This window comes from Myxine glutinosa, chromosome 10 (genome assembly GCF_964187855.1).
Source record: "Myxine glutinosa chromosome 10, kmMyxGlut1.1, whole genome shotgun sequence".
Lineage (NCBI taxonomy): Eukaryota > Metazoa > Chordata > Myxini > Myxiniformes > Myxinidae > Myxine > Myxine glutinosa.
Genome location: NC_136270.1, coordinates 23,608,409 through 23,620,498, shown reverse-complemented (window position 1 = coordinate 23,620,498; position 12,090 = coordinate 23,608,409). Strand labels below are relative to the sequence as shown.

The 12,090-nt window shown below is 49.6% G+C and overlaps 2 protein-coding genes across 5 annotated transcripts in view; both read right to left on the bottom strand.

Moving 5' to 3' along the window:
* Positions 1-12,090, bottom strand: part of LOC137434339 (growth arrest-specific protein 7) — a 517,476-nt gene that overhangs the window by 231,197 nt on the left and 274,189 nt on the right. The gene's annotated exons all lie outside the window — the stretch shown is intronic.
* The window catches only part of INTS15 (integrator complex subunit 15), a 38,696-nt gene that overhangs the window by 14,485 nt on the left and 12,121 nt on the right, over positions 1-12,090 (bottom strand). For all 3 annotated transcript variants that reach the window (XM_068127246.2, XM_068127248.2, XM_068127247.2), the window contains exon 3: positions 10,881-11,102. In XM_068127246.2, coding sequence (XP_067983347.2) covers positions 10,881-11,102 — 222 coding nt within the window. The remainder of the gene's footprint in view (positions 1-10,880; positions 11,103-12,090) is intronic.

The window sequence follows — 12,090 nt, the reverse complement described above, 5'->3', positions numbered from 1 at the left end:
ATACTTCTCCCTCCCCCCCCCCCCCCCCTTCCCATGCCTCCTCCCCCCGGGCCCTCTCCCTTCCACATATCTCCCTGCTCTCGGATGTTGTGTTTGTGTGCTTCCCCTTCTCTCCCCATCTTGTCTTCCGCTCCCTCTTTTTGGGTATTTTGTTTGTCTGGTTGATTAGTTTGTGAAGTAAATGTTAGCTCTTTCACGAGCCTCGATTCAGTATCCAAAAAAACAACTGAATAAAGGCTGTATTGCCATGACCAGCAATTCCTTATGAACACCTTGTCGAACACCACACTGTCCTTCCTTCTTTGCCTCAATAAATAAGAAATAAAATGCTGGAGAAATTAAGTACAACCACAAATGCCTTAACCATTTAGGAGCTGAAGCGAGTCAAAAAGGGGATTTCAGGAGAGCCCGAAGGGTGGGCCCAACTGTCAGATTTGCCAAATCCATGGTGCACGGCTGGAAACTCTATGCTGGACCGAGTTAAAGTTAGGTTTTGAGAGCCAGGAAATAGCTCAGGCCACCACTACAGCTGCAACTAGACCAGTACTTGGTAGAGCGCACACCTCCACCAGGCTGTGCACTTCACCTTTTGTATCCCACTGATAGGTCGAATCTGGATCCAGACCTGAACGAAAATATAATCGGCTTGTTCTTGTCACATACCCAACCTATCCACCAAGTTTTGTCCAAATCCATCCACAACTTTTGAGATATCCCACTCACAGACCAACAGGGGTGAAAACATAACCTTCATCCACCTTTGGTTGCAGAGGTAATGATGCTGATGTTGACCAAGTAAGTGAAGTGAAGCTTTATGTGCAAGTCCCCTTTTTGGAGCACCTTGGTCCAAGTGAAGTTCAAGCACCTTGGTCCCCTTTTTGAAGCAACGTTTTAAGGCCGGATGCCCTTCCTGCCGCCAACCCTATTAGTCGCCTCTTGCGACACACAGGGAATTACCAGTGAACTGGTACTCAATTTGCCGACCTCAGAAGTATGACAGGCTGAGTCAACCCCCTGGTGTTAATTCAGCGATGACCAGGATTCGAACCCAGGATCCTAGGATCCCAAGCTGGCACCCAAACCGCTAAGCCAACCGGAAAGTCCTCCATGAGTGTGAAATAAATGCAATATATATATATTGTTGCGAATATGGAATTTGGCCTCCATATCCGCTTGTAAATATTCCCCTATTTTCTCCAATACTCCCCAACTTTCCCCAATCCCCCATTCCCTAGTCCCATTGCATGTAAATAACAATCAGTAGAGCCGACCTTCCCCTTATTCCCCCATTAAATGTCGTGCCCAGGTCCACCGCACCACATGTAGACAACTTTCGGACATCTTCCTAGTTATTCTTATTCTATGTCAGTTAAGGCCTCGTCTCCATTAATTATGACTCTTCGTTGCACCAGAATGTGATTATATGGCATCAGTAGTGAGTTTAGGACCTTTCCCATACCTCCTTCCATCTTCTTCCCCAACAATTACAACAACAACAGAGGAGATGGCGGCGGAGCGGGGGAGGATGCGTCCTCACACCGGCTCGATTAGCGCCATAGACCATGCGCTCCACGGGGTTACCACGAAGGGGCTCCTTGTCAGCTCCTCGTCAAGGGCGGAGCCTGGTAAACCCCCCGCACGCACCCAATGAGAAGCAACGTGCCGATTCCACGAGGCGGAGCTAACGAGCCGAGGGCGTGTCACTCCCCGCCGGATATACGCGGCCCCGCGCCGGATGTGACGAGAGATGCGCACCCAGCTTGGAGAAGGAAAGCCACCTGCGAGCGCTGAGTCAGATGCGCCCCCAGCTTGAGCAGACAAGACGCCATCCGAGCGCTGCGACCTCCCCGCATCTCTGGACCGGACCGAGTCGATTCTGACCTTTGAGCCCAGGTGCACCTGGAGCCATCGATCCTGCCTTTCCTAGCCATCAAACCCCGTGTGAGTCAGCCTTTTGTCCCGTTTATCTGTCGTCTGTTGGGAATAATATAAGATTGTGTCTAAGTGCTTGTCTTTCTATGCTGTCCCTCTTGTAGTTGTAATCTAACCTTCCGCCTTAATATAACCTCCTCCGGAGGTCTTGAGAACTGAACCCCTGGTGTCGTATTGTGTTATTGTAATCCAGCCGGGTGTCTTCTTTTTCTTATTGAGCCAGCATCGCGCGACTTCGTCAACGTCGAGTATAGTCGGGTAATTTGTGCGGACACGACGGCCATTCCGCTCGGCCCACTTTAACATCAAAGTCGTGTCTGTAACAATTGGTGTCGGGAGTGAGATTCGAGGCCCGACCAAATTTTGAAAAAAAAAAAACGAATAGAGGAAAAAAAAAAATTTGGTCAAAATTTGGAGCGGCCGAAATTCGTTTTGTTTTACAAAACCCGAATTTTGAAAGTCGCGCTATGGCGGATCAAGACGGCTGGGGTCCGGTTAGGGAGAGTGAAGCAGGGTCGGTCCAGGACCAAATTGAGGGACATGAGGGACATGAGGAGAGCGAAACAGCGGGGGTAGCAGACGCGCGAAATGGCGCCTCGCACATAGCTACGGCGGCCGCACCCGCTGCACAAGTGGGAGGGATGGCCCAGATGCAGGTCCTCATGGAGCAATTTATGGCGCAAATGCAGGCGTCCCTCAAACTGCAGAGTAACCAATTGGGGAACCGGATGGATGCTCAGAGTGAGCAAATGAGGGACGAAGCGAGGGGTACCGGTGAGAAGTTAGACAATAATTTTGAGGAGTTAGACAAGAAAATTGGGAAGTTAGACAATAATTTTGAGGAGTTAGACAAGAAAATTGAGAAGTTAGACAATAATTTTGAGGAGTTAGACAAGAAAATTGGGAAGTTAGACAATAATTTTGAGGGGTTAGACAACGGGATAAAAGAAGTGAAAAATGGGTTAATGGGGGTAGAAAATAGAATGGCTGCCCAGGAGAATCAGATAGAGGGAGTGAAAAATGGGTTAGAGGGGTTAGAAAACAGTATGGAAGGCAAATTGAGGGACATGAGGGACCAAGCGGAAAGGGAAGTTAAACAAATGGAGCAGCAGATAGAGGGGGTCAGAATGGGGGTAGAAACCAAACTGGATGCTCACAGGGAGGAAATGCAGCAGATGAGGGTGGCATCTGGGCAGGAGATGCAAGTGATGGGAGAGGAGATCAGAAGAGGAGTGAGTGAGGAGGTCGAAGGAGTGCGCGAGGAGGTGAGGCACTGTGAGGAGCACATGGAAAAGGAGGTGAGAAAGGGGACTGTAAAGTTACAAGGGGGCATAGAGGTCCTGACGCAGGAGGTGGAACAGCTGACGGAGGGACAAAAAGAACTAACGGAGCAGGTTCAAAGGAACACTGCGGTATTAGGAGGGTTAAAAGTGACACAGAAAGAACTAAAAGACGACTTGATAGCGACGAAGAGGGAATGTCAGATGGTACGTGAGGGACTGACAACGAGGTTGGACGAGGTGGTAGAGGTAATGGAGACGAAGGACCGGCAGGTGAGGACGCACATGGAAACGGTCAAGGTAGCCTTGGAGGACGAGCTTGAGGAGACGTACCGGGGAATAAAAGAGGTGAAGCACAAATTAGAAGAAGTGGAAGAAGGGATGAGCGAAATTAAGAAGCGACGGAGAGGGGATAAGAAAGAGATAAAAGAAGAGATAAAAGAATTGGTCCAAAGTCTGTGTTTGGATCGTGATGATGTGCTCATTAACCGGATGAGGGATTCGCAGGTGATGGAGGAGAAGCGAAGAGGAAGAGGACCCGGTGTAAGTGGTGACCAATATGGTCGTGCGTATGATGCGCCAGGGGATTTAATAAGCTTGGGGGTCGAGATGGACCCGGGTGTTCGTGAGAGGCCGTTGGTGAAGTGTGCGACAGGTCTGGTGAGCGAAAGAGGAGGTGTGCGAGAAAGTCCGACTCTGGGGTGTGTGAGGAAAAAGTGCGTGCCAAGGAGTGAGGGTGCTGGCGAGAATGAGTCGGTCGTAGCGCGTGTGCGAGGGGGCACATGGAAGCGCAGTGTGGTGAGTGTTACAGAGGATGTGACGGGAGAGTGTGCGCGAGGAAGGTGTGTGACGGACAGGGGCATGGGGAAAGAGTGCGCTGTCAAAGGCAAGGAAGAATGCACAGCTGTGGTGAGTGTTACAGAGGGTGTAACGGGAGAGTGTGCGCGAGAAAGGTGTGTGACGGACAGGTGCATGAGGAAAGAGTGTGCTGTCAAGAGTAAGGGTGAGTGCGCTGTCAGGAATGGAGGTGAAAGTAGTGAGAGTGACATGGAGCGTGAGTTAGTTGTGACAGGTGAGCGAGGATGTACACCTGGGATGGAAGGATGCACACCTGGAATGGTAGAGCGTGAGTGGGAATGCACGCTGGAGTTGGTGGTGAGGCACGTGGTTGGGTGTGCGAATGAGAGCACACCTGTGATTGTCACAGAGGAGGTGACCGAGGAGGGGGCGCGAAGAGGTGTATTGGTGAGGTGTGCTACCAACGAGTGTGTGCCAAAGTGTTCGGTGGTCAGGTGTGTGACCAAGGCGGTGAGTGGAATGGGTGTACCTGGGTGTGTAAGGAACGGTACGAGGGGCATGGAAACGGCTGGATGTGTGAGCAAGGAACGGGCTGCGGGATGTAAGCATGCAGGTGAAGCATCGACGTTAGACGGGGTAGAGTTTAGAACGACTTATAGCCGAGTCGGGCCCTCGGTGCGTGCTGGGCCTCGCTTTGAACGGCCGCGTCCGTGCTCCACTAGGCGGAGCGGGCAGCCCGATAGAAAGGGTCGTCATGGCGACCACTTTTTGGTGAGGCATTCCGGCAGGCCGAGATCGAGCCATGGGATGGCTCCGTGCCGAGATGGTGCGTGGGATCTCGGCCCGGGTAAACCTCCTTCCCTGCACCGAATGCGGGATGCATCCAGCCGCTGGCACAAAACAACCAGCATCCATTGCTTGGCTTCACGAAGCCGGGCTTTGGACAGGGAGTGGCGCACCGAGAGGTATTAGTGAGTCGACTGGGTGATGAGGTTAGTGTTTTGGACCCAAAATTAGAGAAAAACAAAATTTGATGATTGGCAAGGGATTGGCAGTAGTGATTGGCAGATGATGGGCAGTGATTGGCAAATTTTGTATTTGTTGAAATTTGATGTGCAAAATTGGTAGTGAGAGACCCCCGATGTGGTGGGATGGCAAATCCACCATCCCTCACAGGTGGGGGGCAAAGGAGCAATAGCTTATGGGGTGGCTATGACAACCGAGCCAGGGAGGGCTTGGATAATGATAGGGATCTAGAAGAGATTGACATTAGGTAACGTTAAGTTTAGTTAGTGACTGATACCTGTAGTGGGGACGCAGGTAGATTAGTATGGATGATAATGACGAGGGAGCGCAATAGTTTAAAGGGACGACTGGGAAGCGCAAGTTTCAGAAGGGAGTAGTTAGCTGAGATGATGCCGTGTTTGTGAGAATTGAACAGGTGTGATTGCACAGGTGTGCAACTGGACAGGTGTGTGGAGCAGTGTATGAGTAGTGAGTGTGTGGATCAGCGCGAATGCGCTTGGGGAGAGAAGGGTGCAGGTGGCACCAGGTGTGAGAGCACAGGTGTGCAGGTACAGGTGTGTGGAGAGAGTTGGAGTGAGTGGTACGGAGTGGTGTGCATGGTGCGAAGGTGTGGATGGGGGAAGAGTGGACCCCTTTCACGAGCACCCGGGGCGGGTAGTGTAAGTGTTAGGTAGAGGGTGCAGGTAAATTGTGGTTGGATATTGGCATTTGTGGTGCGGTTGCAGAATGGTATTGTGGATGGGTGCATTAGTGTTGTGGGAATGGCTGGGCGTGTAGCCTGTTAGTGTGTGTAGTTGGTTGGGCACTCCACCACTGTGAGGATGTCGGCCAGGTGAGGCCGCAGGTGGGCTCTGGGAGCCGGTAGTTGTGAGTGGGTGCCTGAGGATCCCGGGTGTGGATCGGGCAGCCCAGTGCCAGAGAGGGCACCGAGTGGGGAGAGAGCCAGAGGGCCTTCCCCAGGTAGTTAGGTTAGGGTAAGGAGCAGGTAAGCTCGGAGGCAACTACAGTGGTGGAGGTGTGCAGGTGGGTAGGCCCACTGGGAGAGGTACACGCCACAGCCCAGAAATTGTGCGAGGGCACCGGGAGATGAATCGGGGGAGTGAGACCCCAAATTGAAGAGCACCACAGTTTGGCCAATGGGAATTGGTTTTTAGAACCCATAGTGTAAGAGGGCCAATGGTTTGGCCGGAGAAAGACCCCGGGTAGTGTAAAGTTGTTAAAGTCATTTAGGAAATAGTTAGGATTGATGAACCTGTCGCACCATACGCAGCCACTTGCCTGTGGTGATGATGATGACTCCACACCTGTGTTTTCTTTGTTTTGTGCAGGAAATGAGAATTGCTGTGAGGATTTGTGAGACGCATCACGACGTGGATGAGACATTGGGATGATTCCATCTCTCCCTCCCTAGGAGGGACTGATGATGAATTGGTAATGGCAAATTTTGATGTTGAGTTGGAGATGGCAAATTTTGGTGAGAGTTGAAAATGGCAAATTTGATTGGTTAGGAGGGAGAGAAGACGAATTTGGTTTATGGGAGGAACGGGGAAGACAGTAGGGATGTTTGTTGATTTGTAAAGTAGATGTTTATGGGTAGTGTTGTGTTTTGTGGAGACAGTAAGGGGTAAGGGAGGGGCCATGTAGGTTACCTGGTGGGGGGGGGGGCGTACGATAGGAACGTACCTGTCTCACCTGGTTCCCATGTGCCCCCAGTGTGCATCACCTTACATTGCGTGCACTTTTGCGCCCTTACCACCTTACTCACTTGTCTGCTTCTTTTGTCTCCCACCTCCGAGGATCTGGCTTTGGGGTAGAGAGAGAGGAGAGAGAGGTGCTGGCTGCGCAGTTGTGGGCCTGCACTTTCGCTGTTTGCTGCCGGGATCGATACACCATATGGACCGCAATGTTTGTGGCCACCCACAATGGACCGCAGTTCGTTTGCGGCCAAGCACCACCCGGGGATGGACCTATGGGTCAACGTGGCACCTATGCCATACAGGTGAACCACTAATAGTTAACACCACCAAGTGCACCACAAGAAGAGCAAGAGACACCTGCAGGGTTAGGGGTTGTCGAATTTATTTTTATTCCAATGAACAATGGTGACTGCACCGATTGGTGGTGGGGTGGTGCTGTTGATGCTCGGGAAGGGTGCTCTGCACGTTATTAAAGGCCGTCGGCCACAGAGCACTCGTGGGTTGGTGTATCGATGTTGGCAAGCGCGCTCTCTCTATGCATAACATCTGCATGTGTTCCTCCAAAAACAGGTCCTGGATCGTAGTGTAAATAGCAGCGTAGTCTTGTAAATAATGCTCCCTACTGGCTGTATGTTTAGTTTGAGAATTCTTTCCGGATTCGGTTATCCTGTGGGTGTGTTTCTGTGAGGAGAAGGGTGCAACGTCGCAGGGGGACATATTTACTCATTTGTGAATATCTGTAAAACTGTCGCACTCAGGGTAGAGTTAATAGTAGAGGGAACTACATTGCGTGCCACACTAAAGTAGGTAAAAATTTATCGGGTCGGGACGCCCCGAGGGTAGAGAAGGGTGCAATGTTGCGAATATGGAATTTGGCCTCCATATCCGCTTGTAAATATTCCCCTATTTTCTCCAATACTCCCCAACTTTCCCCAATCCCCCATTCCCTAGTCCCATTGCATGTAAATAACAATCAGTAGAGCCGACCTTCCCCTTATTCCCCCATTAAATGTCGTGCCCAGGTCCACCGCACCACATGTAGACAACTTTCGGACATCTTCCTAGTTATTCTTATTCTATGTCAGTTAAGGCCTCGTCTCCATTAATTATGACTCTTCGTTGCACCAGAATGTGATTATATGGCATCAGTAGTGAGTTTAGGACCTTTCCCATACCTCCTTCCATCTTCTTCCCCAACAATTACAACAACAACAGAGGAGATGGCGGCGGAGCGGGGGAGGATGCGTCCTCACACCGGCTCGATTAGCGCCATAGACCATGCGCTCCACGGGGTTACCACGAAGGGGCTCCTTGTCAGCTCCTCGTCAAGGGCGGAGCCTGGTAAACCCCCCGCACGCACCCAATGAGAAGCAACGTGCCGATTCCACGAGGCGGAGCTAACGAGCCGAGGGCGTGTCACTCCCCGCCGGATATACGCGGCCCCGCGCCGGATGTGACGAGAGATGCGCACCCAGCTTGGAGAAGGAAAGCCACCTGCGAGCGCTGAGTCAGATGCGCCCCCAGCTTGAGCAGACAAGACGCCATCCGAGCGCTGCGACCTCCCCGCATCTCTGGACCGGACCGAGTCGATTCTGACCTTTGAGCCCAGGTGCACCTGGAGCCATCGATCCTGCCTTTCCTAGCCATCAAACCCCGTGTGAGTCAGCCTTTTGTCCCGTTTATCTGTCGTCTGTTGGGAATAATATAAGATTGTGTCTAAGTGCTTGTCTTTCTATGCTGTCCCTCTTGTAGTTGTAATCTAACCTTCCGCCTTAATATAACCTCCTCCGGAGGTCTTGAGAACTGAACCCCTGGTGTCGTATTGTGTTATTGTAATCCAGCCGGGTGTCTTCTTTTTCTTATTGAGCCAGCATCGCGCGACTTCGTCAACGTCGAGTATAGTCGGGTAATTTGTGCGGACACGACGGCCATTCCGCTCGGCCCACTTTAACATCAAAGTCGTGTCTGTAACAATATATATATATATATACTGTATGTATATATATATATATATATATATATATATATATATATATATATATATATATATATATATACACACACACACACACACACACAAGGTGTACCGGAAAGTAATGTCATTTTTTAAGCTGTGTATTCCTCTTTGAAAAACGGCATTACTTTCCAGTACACACACATAATATATATATATATAAAATATATGCATAATATGCATAATATATTGTTGCGGATATGAGGACTGTATTTTTTTTTTATTGTGTGCTTTATTATTACTAGGGCATGCCCGTACTATATATAAGCTAGGACGTGCCCGTACGTGGGTGCCCGTTCCTTGCCAAAAAAAAAAAAAAAAATAATTTGTGTAGGGGTGTGTGTGTGTAAACATCCTAGGGCGTGCCCGTACGTGGGTGCAAAAAAACATGCGTGCAAACAACAACAACAAAAAAAAACTTTGAAACCACGTGGCAGTAACGACCACAGAACCCCCCCCCCCCCCCTCTATTTACATGAATGGTTTGGTCCATTCGCAACGACCACAGAACCCCCCCCCCTCTATTTACATGCAATGGTTTGGTCCAAAGCGAACGGCTTGCAGTGTTTGGTAAAGAAATCGCCATAGCTCGGTAACTACTTCTCCGATTAATATGAAACCTTGAAAAGGCACATCCTCGGGTCCCCAGCAATATACCTGGCAAGTTTAAAGTATATCGGACCGGTAGTTGTCGAGAAACAGCGGTCACAGACAAACATACACACATACACACATACACACATACAAACACACATACACACAGAGATTAATGGAATTATAGATAGATTATCGTTTATTCTGCGCCTCCTGCCTCCGGAGTTGTGTAAAGATAAAAAGGGCGTCTCGGTAGTTATTCCATGAAACACCACATTGCAGGACCCGATAAAACCCTTGTTCAGTAGCTTATATCTTATTATGTGTTTTAGAGTAAGGCCTTGTCTTCCATTAAAATGACACTCCATTGCACCGAGTAAAAGAGATAGATTCCCTTCATTCCCATTCCCAAAAACCTCCATTTCCCCTTTCGTAATGGCCAAGCCTCAATTTGGCAATTACATCCCCTCCAAAGCCGCCATTGACCACGAGGCAGGGTTGGGGAAGAAAGGCGGGTCTCCACCTCGTCATAGAGGGGAGGAGTAAGTCGGCCCCGCTCATCCAACCCAGAACGAGGGGTTTGGCTTGAGAGGGCGGAGAGAGAATGCTTGGGGGAGGTTCGCAAAGGGTGAAGGGCGGGGCCGATATAACCCGCCGTGGGGACGCTCCCCGAGGAGACAAGCAGATGAGTCCAATAAATGAGCTGAAAGGCTGAGCTGAGCTGTGTGGTGAGGTGGACAGGAAAGAGCTGGGTCGTCAGAGCAGGGCTGAGTCGTGAGGGCCAAAAAGCAGAAGATCATCCAGGGGAAGCACAAAGCCTGCTATTCGTCACCTTGCTCGCCAGCAGCAGCGTCTACAGCAGCAACAAGACTCGACAGCCGTTTGGGGCCTGGACGGCAGTTTGGAGCAGGGCCGCGAAGGGACGGCGGCTGCCGAACGCGCCGATTCGTGCTGCCGAACAAATTGGACTTTCCTCTCCTTCCAGCCAATTCCTATCATTCCCCGTGTGAGTCGTCTTTGTTTGTTCTGTCCTGGGTATTAATTAAGCCTGTTAGATAAGCTAGTATTTTCCCTGTGTCTCTAAAAGCTTCTGTATATTATTTTATTATCTTTCCTTCTCCTTGGTTACTTTGAGCCTGTAAATAGTAAATAAATTTAGTAGTATTTTCAACCCTTTTCTCGTCTTCTTCTTCCTCTTTGCATTCGTCGTCTTAGTCTTTTCCCCATTGAATAGCGGTGGCGCGATACGGCCAACGTTTGGGTAAATCGGGTTTAGTCGGGGAACAACTGTTCGGCCGCGGTTACCTCCGCTCGGTAAAAGTAACATCTAATCCGCGGACCGTAACAATATATAAAAATAAAACTTCTATATATATGTATATATATATATAGAAGTTTTTTTTTTTTTTAATTATCAAATCTATCAATAGGTGATGTAATGTATACACAGCATACCAAATATTCTGACTTTTATTCGAAAAATTCATCCAAGATATCCCTAAAAGCTTGAGAATAAGAGTTGGGCAAACGAGTCCACACCTGCATCCACACAGCTGTGCAGTCGAGCACAGGGGCATGGGCAACAGCGACAGCCATAGAGAGGAGGCGACTCAGCAGAGAAAGGCGTGCTGGGTCCGCCATGTTGCCGCGGGGTTTGAACAACGAACTAAAAACAAGTTGCCGCAATGCGTCCTTGCTTTGTTCGTGAAAGTAGGAGCCGATGATTTCCAGCAGCTGTAACTCCTGCAAGCTGGAGAACTTCTGGAAAGATGCGTGCAGACAAGGAAATGAAAAGGTGGGAAAAAGTATACCCTTTAGAATTCTCAATCCTAACGGCTCAGATAATTTGATATATTACAAATACACAACAACACAACATGCATTTTAAGGCCATTTTCCCTGCTAGAGCGGGGGTTAGCCTTGCGGTCCCCATGACAATCTTCTCCATTTTGCCCTATTTTCTGCATCTCTCCTTGTTAACCCCCTTGCCCGCATTTCTTCTTCCACCATCTTTAGCCAAGTCTTTCTCGGTTTTCCGCGTCCTCTATATCCTTCTACATTAATTTCCATCACTCTTCTCAACCAGTCACTTTCATCCTTCCTCAACACATGACCAAACCATCTCAACCTGTTCCTCTTCACAGCATCAATCACAGGCAATATTCCCATCATCTTTCGCAATTCATCATTTGTCTTCCTCTCTCTCAACGATACTCCGCACATCCATCGAACCATTCGCATTTCCACCCTTTCCAGCCTTCGTTGCTGCTCTTCGTTCATTACCCATGTCTCGCTCCCATAAATCATAACACTTCTCACACATGCAGCATACACCTTTCCCTTCAGCTTCAGCCACACTCTCCTCCTCATCAGCACGCCACTCAGTTCCCAAAACTTCTTCCATGCACATCTTACTCGAGCAACCGTTGCCGAGTCTGATCCACCTTCTCCATTCAGCATGTCTCCGAGGTAGCAAAATGTTTTCACACCTTCCAGCTTCACGCCGTCTCCAAGATCCAACTCAACATTTCCTCCATCTGCAGCTCCCTCTGTGCACACCTTACATTTGAATGTAGCTGCCACACTGGTAAATGACCCTCTCAGACCACTACATTTTTGATGAACCCACTCAGCGCACATTGTACATTGAATGGAGTTCACTCCGACACTCTTCCTGCACACAGCACACGGCCACTTCCCAGTTCTTTCCACCTCACCACATGCTTTACCACTTGCCATCACCTTTGTC